The 20,724-nt window shown below is 30.0% G+C and overlaps 1 protein-coding gene across 1 annotated transcript in view; it reads right to left on the bottom strand.

Moving 5' to 3' along the window:
• Positions 1-20,724, bottom strand: part of LOC106459994 (insulin receptor-like) — a 136,441-nt gene that overhangs the window by 92,560 nt on the left and 23,157 nt on the right. The window contains exons 5-8 of the mRNA XM_013919674.2: positions 19,600-19,789; positions 9,520-9,618; positions 6,561-6,708; positions 4,426-4,640 (exon numbers count right to left, since the gene is read on the bottom strand). Coding sequence (XP_013775128.2) covers positions 4,426-4,640; positions 6,561-6,708; positions 9,520-9,618; positions 19,600-19,789 — 652 coding nt within the window. The remainder of the gene's footprint in view (positions 1-4,425; positions 4,641-6,560; positions 6,709-9,519; positions 9,619-19,599; positions 19,790-20,724) is intronic.

Raw genomic sequence — 20,724 nt, 5'->3', positions numbered from 1 at the left:
TAAAAAACATTTTGTAAATGTAAAATGATATAGGGATGGTAGTGCCAAAAAGAATGCAAACAAGAATATAGGAATGATATAGCTAATATATAGATCATCCCTACCTAACTTTCAATATAAAAAATTTTATGTTACACTATAAAATACATGCATAAAAAATGGTTATGAGATCGATAAATTCGACCGACCTCATAGCGAGAGTCTGTAATAAACAAGACATATTTTGACTCAACTAGGTTTTCCTTGTACGTAAGTCATAGGCTCTTAGTTGCACTATATTGATGCCTACCTTGACATGACCAAGATATTATCATAAACAAACAGCATACCAACAGTCAGAAATTATAACTTCCAAATGCAATAATATTAAAGTTAAGTATGCATTTTACGGTGTAATATTAAATTTTAATATTGATAGTCAAGTAGGAATGATATATGTATAGCTGTATCATCCTTATATTTTTGTTTGCATCATTTTGGCACTGCCATACCAACATCATTTTACATTCAAAAAATGTTTTTTTATTACTTGTTTTGTGACACATGTTCCCCTGACTAAAAGTTAGTGTATTCTTTGAATGTGTGTAATAAAATTTAATATTATGTGTACTGATTTTTTTGGTACTCCTTCACTTCATACATAATATAGGGACTGGCTCTCTAAAGATAGCAACTGCATAGCATACAAAGCACTGATTATTCTACACGTTACAGTCATGTAATATACATCTATGATTGGCTGCTGGTAATCATTTTAAAGGCGCAACAGATTTCTGTAAAAAAGCTAACTTCAAGGGGTAATGATAGCATCGTTTACACTAGAATTATGATTTTTTATTTAATACTATTAGTTATTATGACTAAGTGATGGCATCGTGCTCTGCCAAGAAACACAGAGAATGGATGTAGGTTAAACTAATGCTAGTAATAAAGTAGATGTACAGTTATCTCAACTGAAACAAGAAGAAGAAAGATGAACAACATGGTGGTTTGATCACTTTCTGGTTTCATATCTTAGCATTGATTTCTGGCCTTGTTGGGTAGAGAAACAAATAAAAGTGAGTGGCAATCATCTTTTAAAGTAAAACTGTCTATCACTGTTAATTTTTTAGCATGTATATATGTATTATGAATACCAAGTACGTTGGCCATCCCTACATATGGAGTCTACCAACTCTTAAGATAAACAAATAGTGGGATTGATTGTTACATTATAATGCCTCCATAGCTACAAAGGTGCAAATATCGAATTTTAATCCCGTGATTCATCTTAGAATTCAATTTTTTTTTTATTGTTTATCAGGAAGTTCTGTTTCATATACACAGTCTGTTTCAATTTGACTGTAAAAACTGATTTATCAGTGATGTTGGACCTTACGTTTCAAAATGGCATCACCAGTACCTTTTCAGGCTAGGTATTGTGATTTTTCTTAATAATATTCTTTGTTGAGATCAATTTGTATCTCATGAACATAATTTCTTTTCAGTAAATAAGATATTTTATTTGTGTGCAATAATATGAAATAAATTTGGATTTCACAAAATATTTTGCTATAACCTACCATACTCATTACCAGATCATTTATAATAGAAGATACTTTCTGGAGTTTTCAAACAAATGTAATTTATCCCAAAAACAATTCTAGAAATGATAAGGATATCTAAAGAAACTATAGAAAGAACTCTCAGGTCTGCACTTTTGTTCCAAAGTCTTCTAACTTCTCACTGATTACTACTCAAACCACTTTATTTATTTTACATTGACATAAACTGTTTATAATTTGCTCTATCAAATTATATTTGAATATGGTCTATAGCTATTTTTAAAGCTGTGCTTCATTAGTGATTATTAAGACCACATGCTGTGAGATCATACAAAAGTTGCAATGAAGGACTGTAGTTATAAAATCAGTAACAGGGGGAAAAAAAAATCACTTTAGAAACAATACATTAATATAAACCAATACTTTGGGATCATCGTAAGCAGCAGAAAAATGTTAATAAAAATCAACTGCTTTATTTACAGAAAGACTCCTCAGAGCTTCATAATGAAAGTAGGAAACTTTTATCTTTACGTATTACAATAAATGAATGTTATAAAATGACAAAATATCATCTTGAAACATCTTTGAAATAAAAATGGCTTACAATGAATTAGAACCATTATTTTTACTTAAATTTTGAAATTTGATATTCAGGTGTGCAATCAACACTAGAAAAGTACACACCAACCATGATAGGGTTTATCTCAACAAGAAAAAGAAAATACCCAATTCTTTTTCGTATAACAGTAAAATTTAAATTTGGTCAATTTAAAACTTACATAATCCTGTTGCAATGAAGTAAGGGAAAAGAAAGATTTTTAGAAGCAGAGGTAAACATCATGTAATAGATATTAACTATATATAATATTTTATTTTAGCTAAAGCTACACAAGTGGCTATCTGCACTTAGTTCAATGTGGAGAACTGAACTTTGGAGTTTTGCATTTTAAGTCCATAAACTTACCACTTACTCACTGGGGGACATAGGTATAGAAGGTGAATGTTTATATAAAATTGAGTGCAATACAAAAAATTTATCATTGATAATATATCCATGGTTCATACAACTTGGGACAGCAAAAAAATAAAAAACACATTTTCCAGCAATAAACAACACTTTCAATTATGTGTGTGGGGGGAGGGCATATTTAAGCATATTTCTAAACAGAATGAACATTGTCATATAATATTTCACATATCAAGACTATCATCAATATCACCATTTGAATTTGTTAAGACATGAGATTATGTTCAATAACGAAGAAAGTGGTAGGTTACTTCTGTCATTATAATCCAATTTGATTTGTTGACACAAAGCCTTTCAACTATGGCCAAATGGTAAGTCTTTTAATACTAATATGGAGATGATATAAAAGGAATGTAATAATCAAACCATTGTTGATAGACTTATCCTACCATGTGTCTTTTCATAAATATACATGTTTCTCAGAATTCATATTTTCTGAGAAAAAAAACAAGGAATTCTGTGAATAAATCACATCACTGCATTTTTTAATCACCGAGTACTTTTAGCAAGTCTGAATAATGTCTATTGTATTCATCACAAAGGTGGAAATTAACATCAGAACTTATATAACATAGAGAATATCTACTTACAGAGTTGTGAGTGATATTACATTCACTTATCAATTAAAATACTTTAAATTAAGCTCGATTTATTATGTTTCACAATAAATTTTAGTATAAAAAATAAAATATTTATCAAACTTCAAAAAAAACCTCAAATACACAGAACTTTACTTTGTCAGTATTATAACTCAATCATGTCAACAACTGTGATCTTAAACAACATGTAGTATTTCTTCTTCCATTTCAAAAATATATTTGAAGCCCATCTGCAATGCCAAACATGACAGATAAACTGCTATCCTCTAACTAAATGTAAGTACTGAGACAATACTGCTGTCAAGAAAAATAAGCTTGTGAAGTCTCCTATAGGTTTATTTGATGTATAATAGCAGTGTGATGAAATTATTTGCAATGTCCACAAAATTCCTGTCTTCAGAACATCATTTTTATATACATTCCAAAATGAGCTGACCACATACTCCATTGCCACTTGCTGCACTTAGTTCCACAGCAGCTGAGGACGGAGCATTACAATTCCCCTCCAGTTTTTCAATGTTGATATTTAATTTCCAAATGCAGTTAATGGAGGTAGTACATGCTTCCATGGCTTTTTGTGCTTATTTCTTTTTGCAACTTCAATCCACTCTTACCAATTTTAGAAAGGTCGGTTACCATTTTGCAAAAGTAAAACGTTCTGTATGCTTGTTTTTAATTTTCATGTAGTTTAGTGTCACTTCCCACTAAAAATCAAGAACTTCTTTTGTCTTTATGATTATCTTCATATTCAGTGAATCACTCATGAAATACAGTATCTCATTTGATAGCTTCTGCTTTACTTCAAAATGCAGCTAGGCTTTACATTAAAAAACAATTCAAGATACGAGGCTAAAGTATAAAAACATGTTGCATTACAGTATTCAGTCTTTTTATAAAAATGAAACCCATTTTCCACACTAGGATATTTTGCTAAAAGTATCATGCCACAGCACAAAAAGTTTGTTATTCAGTAAGCCTAACAATGTAATAAATATACTTTACATCCTTATAAATAATTATCAAATATATTTACTCTATCTTTAACTTAAATACATCATATCAGACATAAACAAAACATTTTATAAATATCTTCTATAAATTTCATAGTATTGAATTATGACAGCTAAATTTCACTTCATACTATTGTACTCTGTCAAAAATCACTTTTGTAGTTACATGAACATTATTTTAGCCCTTGAGAAATAACTATAATACTTTCATAAGATTATCAACTTCATAAAAAATGTGGACTCACATGCCACTCGATCTCCATTTGAACTTGGGGAAACATCTCGATCATCCCAATCCCTAACATTTGAATAATTTCTTAATTCCTTGATTTTGTCTACACACAGTTTGGGGTTGAAATGAAAGAAAATTTTCCCTTGACCAAACTGAAGGGTATAATTCAGAATTTTCCAGTTCCATAAGTCTTCCAAATTTTGGTTGTTATATACCAGCAAAGAATAGCTACAAAATAAAAAAAAATTAAATTAGTATTTCCATTCAAACAGTGGAAGAAGTTATAAAAACAATTAGGATGAAAAATGTTATTCATTTTCCTGACAAATTCAAAAATCTTAAACAATCAGACCTGACTAAATACTGAGACATAAAAGCACTTAAGCTAAATATTTGAATATCTTTCAATAACAACAAAATAAACTAACCATATGAAAGATTAATAAAAATTTACATTTTTACAAAGTATACGGGGCCAAGGAAACTACACTGTCATAACTTTTTATATACATATTACTATTTGTGGAAACTAGCATAGAAAAGGAGCATTTAACTGTTATTTATATACATACATATACATACACAGAAAAAAAAAGGTTTTCTTTCTGACAGTACATAAAATAGTTTGACAACCATACTTTTCATGTTATCAAAATCTGAGTGCCTAGAATCACTATTAGTGAACAATAATGAATTTTCCATATTCACCATGTCACAGAGTTGAGGGATATTGATAGACACTACTCTGTGGAACTATGACAACCTTTCTACATTTATAATTTTGTAACATGCTAAGTCATGGGTAAGTGCCTGGTACTCATTCATATTAAAATAATCTTTAAATGTTCATAATGACATAATATCTTGAGTTCAGAGGTATAAGCCAATAATACTGATATCAAAATTAACTCTACCTGCTTTTCATATTATAACAATCTAGATCACAAGTAAAGGTCAATCATATTACAATAACCATTATATATCAATCACATCACAAGTTTCTCTGTTTAGACAAAAAGTGATTACCATCAAATGAAATATAACAAAAATGACTATACATTCTTCACTTCTTTAGGTTCTGAGTGAAACCAGAGGTGTGAACCAGTAATAGAGTGACACCTGAGTGAAACTAGAGGTGTGAAACAGTAATAGAGTGACACCCGAGTGAAACCAGAGGTATGAAACAGTAATAGAATGACACCTGATTGAAACCAGAGGTGTGAAACAGTAATAGAGTGACACCTAAGTGAAACTAGAGGTGTGAACCAGTAATAGAGTGACACCTGGATAACCTACACATCTTGCTGACTGGGTTCAGGAGTAAAGTTAACATTCATTCAAATTACACTGCACAATAAATAAAAAAAATAACTGGATTTCAAAATATTTTTATTCTGACTAAGCAAAACCAATATTATACAGAGGTGTTTATGGCTGGTTTTATCCTTGCATTTTCCATTTAACTTTCCAGCTGTTTCATCCTGGCTTTAATGATCTTTATTGATCTCACTGTTATAACCCTTCTGTAGTTCAGAAGGTTTTCTCAAACTTGGTTTTGATTAATTGTATTTTTCTTAATAATTTTCTTATATCCCATGTCTCATTCTTGTAATTTCTCTGTTTACGTCCTGTCTCTTTGTCTTTTAACTTTCTATTTCTTTCTTTATGACCATCTTTCAACATTAGTTGAGTTTTGATTTTATTTTTACCCAAAATAATCCTACAACTGAAACGAATAAAGTAATGTTTTTTTTTGTTGGGTTGGATATTTTGGAATATTTGGTCAAAAAAAAACAACACAAAGTCCAGTCTTCTAAATGATTACAAGACTGTTTTATTTCTTGTGTTACAATTCCTATGACATAATTAAATAATATTCACAAAAACGACATTAACAAATAAAAACTAACAAACTCGTTAGCTCAATGATCAACCATAATTATAATAATTATAGCTTAACTCAAGTTCTATATTGCTCAAATCATTCAAAATGATTCTAATCATAAAGTCATGCCAATCACATGACATGAAAAATTTCTCTGGCAAAACAACAATACAAACGTCCAAATTTTTAAAATATAACCTACAACAATGTAATTGACATATGTTTCCCTATTAGTGCATTATTAAGAGATAAAAATCTCTTGCCTCTGCTTATCACGTTGCTGTCCATGAATGATCTTCAAATTTTTCAGAAAGTTCAGTGACACCAGAGAATAGGAACGGAATACCTTCAAAAATCCTGTTATTTCTTTTATATACTTCAAATTCTCTTCTAATTCTTCAATAATATTGGCTAAAAATAAATAAAATATAAAATTCTTTGATATTGAAGTATATAAGAACATAGAATATAACATAGAGAACAATTATTTTTTAACTCTCTCACTTAGGGCATGGTAAAATTGGCTGAGTTTTTGACCCTCAACTGACCTTTATAGTTTCTATACTATAACTTGTAATATGTTTTGTGTATCTTCACAAAATTTCTCGAGCTTTCAGTAATCATTAAGAGTCATTTGTTAACAAGAAATCAGAATTTTTAATGAAGTATGTTCAATAAATATTTCTCCATGAATATATATAGAGTCTAAGTGTTGACTGCTCCGAGTGAAAGTGATTTTCATGTTAAGATGAAAAATATTTTTCTTCATCTGAAAAATCTCAAATTTTACTTGCGTAATCTCGAAGCTTCCTAAATAAATCTGAAACATTTTCTTAAGTAAAACTTCATATTTTATCTGTTATTTTCTCTACAAGTTTGGTCAATTTGACCAACTTTGTAACCACCAAAAAAGTAAAAATAATTCTAAATTACCCTTTCTTTCTTTCTAGAATGACTTCATATTGTGACATGAAATTAAATTTTTCATCATAAATAGCTTTAAACTCATAACAGTATACATACATTTATATATATAGTTTTTTGTTTAATTGCCCTCTGAATCACGTGTAACTAATATTTATGCCATATATGTTGTAAATCACTTGGTGAAGATGTAGGTCATGCTACCCTATTGAATTACATAATTCACAAGCTGCCCATGAACATACCTTGTGAAAAATTATTATTACTAGCTGAGACCCACAAAACCATTATAGTAGTTTTCATGCCCTTCACTTGAATTTTTCTTATTCTATCATTTTCACACATGCCATTTAATTTATGCTTTCTTGCAGGCATTATGTGTTACATTAATAAATCCTGTTCTATTTGAAAATTTTTTACAAACTCATTAAGATGTTGCTTTATTTAAAGTAAACTATAAAGTATAATAATTGTACTTATATTACAGAGTATGAAACAGTTATGAGCATTCAATGTATGAGACGGATTTATGTGTTGAAACAAAGAAACTCACAAAAGCAAAGAATAAAACCCATGCTACAGAAAAAAAAGGTGTTTATAGCATTCTGTAAAATGAGCCGAAGCTAAATTATTTCAAAGCAAAGTAGTTGTAATGTAGGCAAACTTAACTGAATATTCAGAAATGTGTGTTCACAAAGTGCCAAGCATATGGTTTTGAATGAACTACACATGCTTATTTTAGACCTAAATAAGTCAAGAAAGCCCATAGCAATTGTATTTAGTGTAATGTTAATTTTTTCTTTAGGAAATTACACATGGGTTAAGTGTTGCCTGTTTGAAATACTTCCGCTGTCGTAACAATACTGTGCACACTCTGGTCATTAGGCTTAACTGTTACCTTCCCTTCACCATCTTTTTTTCTATATTAACCCTATCACCACAGGTATCCTTTACTGCACATGACACAAGGTTTAAGTGTCTTACATTCAAAATGTTCTTAAACTATTTCTTATTTATGTTATATCAATTAGTTAGCTAATAATCCATATTTTAATAGTATATAAGTTTTAAGTTCTTAATTCTATAAGGCAATATCTAAAAAACCCTGAATTTCCCCCCAATGGGACACACGTGACAAATTTTCTCTAGGTATCTTTTCTTCTCTATTTTACCCACCACCCTCCAGTAACTATAAAATTAAATGTAAATTACTCACTATAAAATCGTCATTGCTCAGACAAACTGTAATTTTTATAGCCTTCAATTTTGTTTGGTTACGGAGCTATCCAATAGAAAATTAGACCACTCCTGCCACACCCACTTGTCACATCCTCTCTTTAAGAATTTTTTAATAGTTCTCTCTTACATTTAATTATATATTACATATAACCAATAGAAAGCCAAGGTTTTTCTCATATCAAATGACATATTATATTATGTTGTGTTCTGAACAGATAATCATCAATTTCACTTGTAGTACGGGCTTCGTTCCCATGGGAAAGGTAACAACTAGCTTAGATGAACTTGTAACAGCTCTTGTTATATTTGAATTCATTCTAGAAAGAAAAAAATGGTAACTTAGATTTATTTTGATTTTTCTTTTTTGGTGTTTACAAGGTCGTTCAAATTAACCAACCTTTTATAGAGTTAGGTTAGAGAAAATAACAGATAAAATATAGTTTTACTGAAAACAAACATTTGAAATTTACTTAGCAAGTTTTAGAGACTACACAAATGAAACTTGAGATTTTTGAGATGAAGAAAAGTATTTTTAATCTTAACATGAAAATCACTTTGCACACAGACTATTTGAAACAAATACTCAATATATTCAAAGATCTTTTTTTTTTAGTTTATCAAAAATACTTCACTAAACATATGATTTTTTTGTATGTGTAATACATAATATTTACTGAAAGACTGTCAAATTTCATGAAGATATACACACAATATTAAAAGTTTGTAGTATCAAATCTATAAAGACTTAACTAGTACAAAGACATCACATGGTCGGACTGAGCCCATGTTGAGAGAGTTAAAAGATACCGTTTTAATACAAGGCTTTAGCAGCAAAATGTCCAGTTTCTAAGCAACCTCATAATTATCTTATGCTGCCTCATGATATTTTGTATTCATTCTTTTCTGAGGAACAGAAAGTCAATAACTAAAACTATTTTTTATATAGTTACTAAAATTTACTGGTTTTATCTGCTACATATCATTCCATTAGATCTGAAATCTCTCTCCCTTATATAGAAAAAAATCTTCTTATAAAATAGTGATAAAAAAAAAGATTACCTCCGCTGTTTATTTGGATGATAAGTGAGCCATTTATCATTGTACAACCAGACAATTTCTGTGCTGCTGAAACACTATCAACAACTGTCCCTGGACAAACTATAAAAATACAGACTATTTTTACATTTTGAAAATTACTTATTTTTAAAGGCATAATTTAAGTTATTTATATAAAAAGAAACGTGAATATATTTGTAATAATGTCTTTCTAAGTTCTTTATCCAAGAGTAAAATTTCTAACCAGATAATTTTTCCTTTTGTCTAAAAATAGAAATGGTGTCCTTAATTCTAACCCTTATTGAAACTTTGTAAAAACGTACTTAATCTACAGTAATCTATTTACATAAAACACAAAAATTTGTAATCTGTTCATTATCTAACTACTTGTAGGTCGCTGGGCCAATTTCAAGCAAACTTTGTAAGACAACAGTTTGAAACAAGGGGCATGTTAATGGGGGTTCACATCCCCCTACACCCACCATTATTGCTGTTACTGAGCATATATTATCTTTGATGTAAATCAGCATTAACATAGATGGTGTCACATTCTTATACTAAAATAAAAAATAAAATTCTATAATGCAACATACACACAGTGTGGGAGGAGGGCACACAAATGTCTTATATATCTCAGAGAACTGGAAAGGAAACCAAAACATTAAAAGTAAAAAGTTAGTGAAAAGGTAAAGACTTGGCATTTGACTCAAATAAGATATTTTAAGATTATTCAACAAAGAGATAAAAAGAAAGTATATATATATTTCCATTTCTAAATTTTAAACACGTCATTGCATTGTATGTTGATGATAATAGCTAGAGTTAGTGATATAGTACAGAAAATGGAAAATAAAATCTAAACATTTGGCTTAAAAAACTTATGTCCATTTAGGAGTTTCTAGAGATCATGCAAATGAAATGTGAAAACTGTTAGGTAATAAATAGTATTTTTATACTCAAAACAAAAATCACCTTGCAGGTGAACTATTCAGAGTCCAAGTGCAAATAACTACAATAATATCAAATTTTTCATGATTTCTAGTAGAAAAAACACAAATTAAATATATTTCTGAAACTACATACTTTTTGGAAGCTTCTTGTCAACTTTCAAACAATTTTATTTTTGAAACGAAATATAACGATAGTGACTTTAGTTAGTAAGCACTGTATGACACAGTAGTCATCATAGAGTTAAAAGATGAGTTTGAAAATGTTGAACAGAAAGCACCCCTACTGCCATTACTTTGGCCTCTACCTATTCCTGCAAAGTCACTCTGACCATCACACAGTGTATTTCATTTTTTAAGTATATACATATTGAGTTCTTATAAATAAATTGTGTGAAACTTAGGATTTTTGTGTAATTTATCATAACATCCACCCCCCTCCCATTTTTTTTAAAGTTCATAACACACAAAATGGATTTGGTATTTCAGGTTGTAAACTTCATAAATAAAGAACATATAAAACACTGAAATGTATCTGCATGTATAACAGTCACATTTTCGATATAACCATTTATTTTCTTTATTTTTCCCAGTCATTTTGTGGATTCTGTGGTGTTTACATGGTTCTCCTAATGCTTTTCCAATGGTAACATATTAAGCAATGTGGCGACTAAAACCAGTCATCAGGTGTTAGTGTATACTTTTCCTCAGAATATCCTTTTCTAACCAACCTTGAATCAATCCAGGCTCTTTTAGTATACTACTAAAGTTCTCCAGCCAAATTTTAGTTGCTTTATTATTCATCTAACTATTGTCTAACAATAAAAAAACACTCAAATAAATAGTCATTATATTTATAATAGTTTAGCCTGTTGTACCTCTCATTGGTAGAAATATGTCATAATAATTACATTGAAGACCTGATTATCTTTAACTGGGGCACAAAATTATATGACTTAACTTAGCATTTCATACTGCTGTTTTATTGGGAATAAAAATTAATTATTTCTTGTTAGATTATATAATTATGTAAACAGTTGTTGACTGATATTTTTCTCCTTCCACAAAAATGGTGCAAAATGGTAGAGAGGGTTATGTGGACAAGTATACTGTCAATTAAAAATAATGCTGGTTACTTTACGGGGACAAGTAAGTGACATAAAAACAACAGACAAAAAAATTGATAATCTTCTTATGTGATGGGAAACATATTGCATAATTTAAAATATATAGCACCTTGTGTATAAATAATGTTGTGTTGTTTCTGTATTTTATTGTCAGAGTAAGAGGGTTTTTCTTGGAAAGTGAGGTATTGACTTTATATGGTAATGAAGCAGAAAGCATTAATTTGTATTGTACATACAGACAGGCTGCATAACTATGGTAGATGCATGGAATTTTAACTGACAGAAGTTAGAATCTAATCTGGTACAAATGTCATACTTTACTGAAACATGCAAGGTGGAATACACTTATACATGTACATGATTGTGTGCCTAGAATTAAACATATAATTTAATGTCCGAATTCTTTTAGGTTAAGAAAGAATACTGGAATTAAAGCAAGAAAACATATTTGCATACCAGTTAATGAGAAATAAAATGATAAAGACTGCTTAGGATTCAGTATCAGAATAATCAGACACAATGGAAGAAAAATGACCAATGTTTCAAATACATTGCATTTATGTCATCAGTAGTAAACATATATACACAATATTGTTGAAATTTGGAAAGACATGTAAAAAAAAATGACTTTTTCAAAGAATATTCCTTTCAGTAAATTATCAAAAAAGAATAAGTGCATACGCTAAAGAATAACAAAATACTGACAACTAGGGAACATTTGGTCTTTCAAAGCTGTTCATATACAACCATCCTTAGCAAAAATAAATGATCAAACCTACCCATTATTTTTAGGATATTATCAGTTCCCATTTTAAACTCTTGCAAAGAGTTGGCTTCCACTAGCAATTAATAGTTTATAGCAACTCATTTCATAAGCAAGTAATCATGTTAAACCTGTTAAAAAATAAAACCATCTAAGCTCTAGGGAGATGGACTTGGCCCATTTGACTAACCATGTACAGTGCCTTGCAAAAGTATTCACCCTCTACCAATACATTTTGATGAAATACAAATAATGTAAACAATTTTTTTAATGAACTTGTTTTAATTCAACATTCTAATGATCAAACTTAACATTGATATGTGTGAAGCAGGTTGAATGTCAGTAAAACCTGAAAAGAAAATATATAAATTGAAATTTGTTGGTTGCATAAGTATTCAGCCCCCAAAGTCAGTATTTGGTGGAAGCACCTTTAGCAGCAATTACTGCTATGAGTTTTCTTTGGATAGATCTCTACCAGCTTTGCAAAATAGGATGATGTAATTTTTGTTCATTCTTCCTGGCAAAATTGCTCCAATTCTGACAAGTTTGTTGGGGATCGTTGATGGACTGCAATCTTCAAGTCTCACCATAAATTTTCTGTTGGATTCAAGTCAGGACTTTGACTGGGCCACTCCAGGACATTTCACTTTCTTCTTTTAAAATCACTCCAGTGTGACTTTGGTATTGTGCTTTGGGTCATTGACAGTTGGGATGGTATTGACTGGGTGATGTGCCATGTTGGGTTTGCACCAGATATAAGGCTTTGAATTTAGACCAAAAATCTCAATTTTTGTATCGTCTGACCACATAACTTTCTTCTACATATCTGCAGTATCATTTATATGCTTTGTCGCAAACTCCATACAAGATTTAAGATGATTCTTTTTCAGTAATGGCTTCTTTCTTGCCACTCACCAATACAAAAGCTGCTTGGTCTTCATGGATGGTTTGTTGTATCACTATGTGAGTTGTGGCTTGAGCAGATGCATTTACTCTGAAGTCAAGTTAAGCCACTTTGATTACACACATATATAGAGACCATTACACTAATTTTGACCTTTCAAACTAATCTTTTGCACCTGAACTGATTTAGGGTTACCAAAGCAAAGGGGTTGAACACTTATGCAATTGGGAATATTCTAGTTTTCTTTGAAAATCTAACTTACTTATGTAATATCAGCATTTGTTGGCTTTCTCAGTTTGGTGTAGATTGTGTAGAATCCACATATAACATCCCATATGAAAGTTTCATGATTGTAAGCTCGGACAGCAATACAATGTGGAAACTTTGTTTGGAGTGAATACTTTTGCAAGGCACAGTAACAATGAAACTACACATACTATAACTCTGACTGTACTAAATGTACCTTCATGAAAGTTGTCAAGCTTTTAATAATTAATAGATGTTTCACACAAAAAAACAGATGTTTTGAAAAGTATTTATATAAATAACTATCTATGAATTTATGAAGTCCTTACTGAGTCAGTGTAAGTGAAAAGTATTCTTATGCAAAGAATAAAAAATATTTATTTTAATTTTACAGTTTTCATATTTTATTTGCATAACTTCTATAATCTCCTAAATGAATATCAAAAGCTTTTTTCTGTAGAACTTTTATATTTTATTTTATCTGCACTAACTATAGTGCAGGCATTATTGTTGTGACCAAAAAAGTTGAAAAATACAAAATAAAATCAAAAATACCTTTTTTCTAGAATAACTGCAGATTAATGACAAACATTAAAATTATTTATACTAAACTGCCTAATGGTTTCACATTTGCTTTCACTTAATGTTACTGTTTTATTGTTCTTTGAACCATGTGTTAAACTAGCATAACATAGCAATAAATTGCCCAGGGACAGCTTAGGGTAAACAAACTATTGCAATACATCACACAATAGCAGCCAGCATGCATTTCTCAAGCAGAAATTTTTTCCTTCAAGTTTTCTCATCTAACCTAATAAGTTTCTAATTTTTACATATTTAATTATCTTTGTTAAGGGTATGATTCTCCAAGCTCTAGTAATAATCTCTGACTTAAGAGGGTAGCAATACATTTAAATTCCCCTCCCTGGCAAGTAATTTGATTTGTTTAGAAACAAAAGGTGGGTGGAGTTTTCAGTAGCCATTTTCCAATGAAAATCTGGTGTTTTGTGACCAATGAAATTCAATTCTAGGTCAAACTACACAAACTACATCTGTAATTACTCAATCAAAATTCACTTTCACATAGTAATGTGACATTAATAACTGTAAAAATATGACTTGTTCATCTAAGAGTCTGCAAGTTTGATTAATAAATTAAATATCCATTGGTAATAAATAGGCTACTGTGTTTGGTTGACAACTGTTGATTGTGTGCATATCTTAGTTTTTAGTGTACATTTGTTCAGTATATAACTTTATGTGTATATAAAAGTGTGCAAAACGGATATGGAATTATTCTGCCACACGAAACAGGATGGTTTTCTTTTCATCTGAAAAAAAAAAGTTGAAAGAATGCTACTTTGTGTCATTAGTCATCATAAACCTTTTGGTTATTTCTGACAATTAGAAATTAAAATATAAACAAGAAAAACCACAAAATATTGTGAGAGCTATATGTTAACTTTAGCGTTTCCATCAATATCAAGATAACTATATGATAAACATCATATAAAGATCACTGTTATTAGCATGTATAAAGATATGTCCATATGTATATCCATTTGCCCCTCTGACTAGCTTTTTTAGTTATACTGATTGAATTCGAAAATTATTTGACTTTCCATAATTTTCATGTATATCCATTTATTTTCTTCATCCCATTCTGATTACTTTATCATAGCCTTCTATTTAACTCAACAACTGATGATACCCAACATCAGCCACAATTATAACTTCAATCAATCATTTTAACTTTGTTTTTGGTTCTGCTGCTGAAACATCACATTTTCTGAAATGGTAATCAACAAAAAGATGGTTATTTTCATTAAAAACGTGAAAAAAAAAGACTTGAAATTAGGATTAACAGCTGTCCTCTTTATATGAGAGATAAGTTGAAAAATATAATTACTTCAAAACACTTTATACACTTTCCCTACAAGAGAAACCAGTATGATATTGACATTTTCATGTGCAATGACACCTAAAACAAGGTGACATGTTAGTCAGTTTTCTAAAGGCTGGCATTATCTTTGATCCTAAGTTGTCATGACATTTTGCAAAAAACAAATAAATCAAGTGAAGAGGTGACAGTTTACTTTGTAGAAATAAGAAGGACCTTTTTCCTTACATTTGAAAAATCCATCAGTTTAATTTGATTCACCCATGGTTTCCTTTACATTAGTAAAACGCATTATATATCTCATACCATAATAGTATAACAGAATACAAGATCATGTATCCTGAGGCAAGTTACAACTACATTCTTCACTTACTAGTATGGATGCTATGCCTGCTCTGAAATGATAACCAAACCAACCAAAAAGGGGTGGAAGTTGTTCAACTGCCAAGAAACTATATTCTGTTTACACAGTTTCTCAGACCCAATGAAGACAGTTAAAAACCCTGATAGAATGAGAAGTACAATGAAACAAATAATTATAAATAAAATGAGAAAACTAACTAATTATTTTTTAAATGCAGTATTCACAACTATATGTGTGTAAGTTTAAAGCGTATCTTTGTATTTCTTTACAATTACAAACTGTGAGTGCATTCTCTGAAACCTTTCAGATATCCACATAAAAACACCAATGGCTGGTTTCGGTTTGACTGCTAATTTACTCACCATAACACTCACGCAGCTATGATAACGTAAAGAATTATCAAAGTCAAGCCGAGTTATCAATTACTTCAAATAGACACAAAATAATGCTAAACATGACTTTATCCCATACTTTAAATATATGGATTACTGCATTGGCCCAATTACAGGGCAACTCAAAATATAAGGTGACACTCATTTACAGAAACCATGGGAAAGAAAAAAAAAGTGCCATAACATTATAATAAAAAATAAGCAACTGATTTATTCCACAGTAAATTCAAACAGTAACATTTGCAGGCATGTAAAGAAACACAGGTGTTTGATCTGCATTACCCATCCAATTGAGTGGATACCTGTGCTTTTTCCTAAAGCCTATAACATGGTATTGAAATGAAATCAGTTTTTCATTGTAATCTTGAGGTAGCTTTTGGGCTAAACTTATACATCACCTTAGAGCTAGCCTATTTCATTCCATCATCCTTTTACACCATCCCAAGCTTGATTTAAATTCTGTTTCTGATATGTTTACATTTTGTGCAATTTCTTTGCCTTTAAACTGGATAACTTCTCATGTTATTTACACCAAATTTTCTAGCAGTGGTACAATTGTTCATTTTTTTTCTGCCTCATGCACCACCATAACTTTGTTAATTTGACATTTTCTTGTTCCCTGTTATTCAATGTGGTCACTCATTCTTGCACAATGGTTGATCACTAAAATTAACCCCCCAAACAATAATTATTATAAAATTTAAAACAAGCACAGTGAAAGCAATAATGCACCAGCAAAATCAGTATGATAATTGAACACCTGCAGGTGAATTAGTTACAAGAATTAGCAATGATCTTGAACAACATCTGGACATTCAGGAATGAGACAGGCTAGAGTCGGTGGAAGGGGGCTGTGGTTGGCCATGATGATAAGGGGACTATAAATTTTAAAGCCTAATTATTAATCAAAAAACATTGCTTTAAAATCGGGCCAACACAGTATTTGTGGAAATGCTAGTTGACCCTCAATAATTTATAGAAAAATTATATTGAAGAAACTCAGCCATTTCAGTGAGTTAGTTATCTCACTAATCCTAAGATATTCTAAAGTCTACCACTACATGTTGCTAAAGTTCATTCACAGTGAGAAAGATTACATACAACTGGTCATTAGTTCATACTTTTAGGGGCAGCTATTATTGAACTTGCAGTTGGGTTAGCATACAATGTAAGGTGCTTGCCATCTAGGTGAAACAAACAAGTTTCTCCCAAGGATATTCTGTAACACAACAATAATTATATATATATATGCACTTATAAATAGGATAAGATTTCAATTTTGCTGTAAAGTTCTGATGAACTGGATGTGCTGTGGTTGCTAATTTATTCATATCTGTATAATGAAACAAAGGCAAATATAGCACAAGTCACTCATTATAGGCATGCAAGAAATGCTGAGCAAAATATCACCCAAGCTGTTTATAGGATTTTGATGTTTCATTCTCTCTCAAAAAGAACACACACACACACACACACACACATATATAGATAGATAGATAAATCAATGTATGAATTTTGTTCAAGTTGCACAACAAGCCATGAGAAACAGTTTTAGTTAGAGTCAATTTTCATAGAATGATGTGGGGTCATACCCTTAAAAAATATATAACAGTAAATAAAACACATAAAAATCAAGAAATTTAGAATGTACAATAGAGGCCTTTTGCACTCAGGTGTGTGATTTAGTAAACCTGTTTTTTTCACTATGTTTTGGCTGTCCAAAAATAATTCACATAGTTTTCAAATATGCATTTTATAACATAATATATATATATATATATATAGCACTAAAACAGAATGCCCCAAAACTAAGATATATTTCATCTTGGCTTTCTAACTAAGCTAAAAAAAGGCCAAAAAATTTCATTACTGTTCGGAGTAAATTATCAACTTTGTAAACCAAAATAGACAATCATCTGATATATGTAGTATAGAATATGCTCTTTCTATTGGCTATAAACATGTTCAATATCAGTGTCACAGAAAATTATAGAAATTTCTTAAATGACAGAGGATATAGGAAAGGCATGTCAAGAACAGATTGAAATTTTGCATTATGTGATGTCAGTATCTATAGTATATGTTTATAAGTGGTTGAACAATCTGAAGGCTTTATAAGAGAGCAGCAAAAAAGCTATTAATTAGAAGTCTGAGCCCCACTGCATCGTGTGACTCAGAGGTGCAGATTGAATATTTATTTAAATAACTTATTTTGAAAGTAAAAATATAAAAAAATAATATAAACATTTGAATTCTAAACTAATTTTCTATGCCTATGACTCTTTGCTACTTATACTGTAACCAGGTAACATTGCTCTCATCATATTTCATTCCAAAAATAAAACTAGTGGGGCAAATTGTTTGAAATTTAACAACAACTTTTCTAAAATAATGTATTTTCAGAAAAATAAAAAGGTGATTTTCATATTAATAATAAAAGTAATTTATTTTAATGTTACATTTTCACATTTCTTTTGTATAATCTCTTGAACCCCATAAATGAATATCAACAGTTTTTTTAAGGTAAATGTTTATATTTTATTTTCCATTTTCTGTACCATATCACTAAATCTAGCTATTATCATCAATGTAAAGTGCAATGAAATGTTTAATATTAAGAAATATAAATATATACATATCTTTTATCTCTTTGTTGAATAATATTAAAATATCTTATTTGGGTCATATGCGTAATTCCATGTATTTACTTTTTAGTTATAGTTTATTTTTATTGTTTTATTTTCCTTTCCAATACTTTATCTTTTATTATTTACGTTGACACACTTCAACGGGTGCTCACAGGCCATATAATATTATAACTGGCAGAGACAGTTTAGCCCCTGGCAAAAATTTTTGAACTTGGGTAACACTTGTAGAGTGATGTGAAACTTACATATATACTTAGAAAATCATTAAACCCTTCAAATATTAATTTTTAAACAGAAGTAATACATAAGTAACTAAAATATATGTTAGACTATTATCAGACCTATAATTCTTATAAAACTTTACATGGATATCAGTTCATTTGCCAATAAAGCATTTCATTCCAAAAATTATTATTTGTAAAACATGGCATTTTGCAAAATGAAATGTATAAATTTGGTAAGTTCTATAACATTAAAATCATAGACTTATTCACAGAGAAGCTGTATGTCAAATATTACGGCTGTAGATCAAGCTGTTTGGAAATGAGAATGGAAGTACAATCATGATTGTTACAAACTTCAGAAGGCCCTCAAGGCATAAAAAAAATCTTACTTTAAAGCATTTAATGGTCTATCAAAATACATATAGTGTATTACAGATAGTAATTAATACCATTTGCAAATTATTTAAATAATTCTTTTTGATATTTGAAATATTTCAATTCATAAAACTTGCACATGGCTGAAAAATTCCACTCCTTTTGAAATTATCAAATGACACTCCAATCTTACCCTTAGGACAATGGCCAGTACATTTTTTACAGCTGTGTCTATCATCGTCAGCTTCTACGTAGCCCGCCGGACAGTCTTGCATACAACTCTGAAGACGGACAATTGGTTTCCAATAAATTACTTTACCCTCTGTCAATCTTGTTGTGATATTCCGACAAGTATCCTCATTAATGCACCGCCATCCCATATGCTATAAATACAAAACATATTTATGTATTAAAGATAAAAAATACTAAAAACATTCACACATATCTTTTTGATGTTTCTCTTGAAAGCAGAAGTAATTTTAATAATATCAAAAACCAAATTAAAAAGTTTAAATCCTAAAATTGAAGTGAAATTTAATCTTTTTTTTTCTACCATCTCTAAAACCTAACCAAAGTTGTACATTGCTAAGTTCACCTGTAACTACTAAAATGGTGTTATTTTGCAAAGACAATCACCGAAAAGCAATATAATAAATAGAAAACAATATACATTAAGTTAAAATGGCTATATATCTTATTACATACAGTAAATGAAACCTTCTGATAAACAACTAAAAAACTAGCTTGCTTGTAATTCTGGTGTAAGGTAAAAAATTATTTTGATTGTATGCCAGTGTTCATAAACACTGTGAAACTAGGAGCTGTTTTTAAGACTCAAAACAAAGATAAAATATAGTTTCATATAGTAAAACCTTTATACAAAAGTTTTGCAAAAACATACAAAGATATAAAAATCCAGTCAATTTCAACTTGACTGACATTCATTGAAATATTTATTTTGATAGTTTATTATGGCAATTGCAGTAGTTACTAGTTCCAGCTCCCATTCGTTAAGAAGCATAACATTAAATGACAAAGATTTATCAGTTACATAGAACCTTTTCTATCAAAATAGCACCAGGTCAGGCTAGGTAACAATATTATTGGTCAAGATAAACTTATATCTGTTAAATATAGCTTCTTTTCAGTAAATAATGAGTTATTTTATTTAATGAATTTTTAATATATTAAACTTATCAATAATATTGAACAAATAAGGGGCACACCAGTCTTCAAAGGGTTTGTTACGACAGTGGAAGTCACGTGATGCTGGAAGCATGCGTGCTGGAGTTTCTAGAAGGATCATGACTGTTCCTGG

The sequence above is a fragment of the Limulus polyphemus genome, unplaced genomic scaffold (genome assembly GCF_000517525.1).
Source record: "Limulus polyphemus unplaced genomic scaffold, Limulus_polyphemus-2.1.2 Scaffold691, whole genome shotgun sequence".
NCBI lineage: Eukaryota > Metazoa > Arthropoda > Merostomata > Xiphosura > Limulidae > Limulus > Limulus polyphemus.
This window is presented reverse-complemented; position numbering and strand designations above follow the sequence as displayed.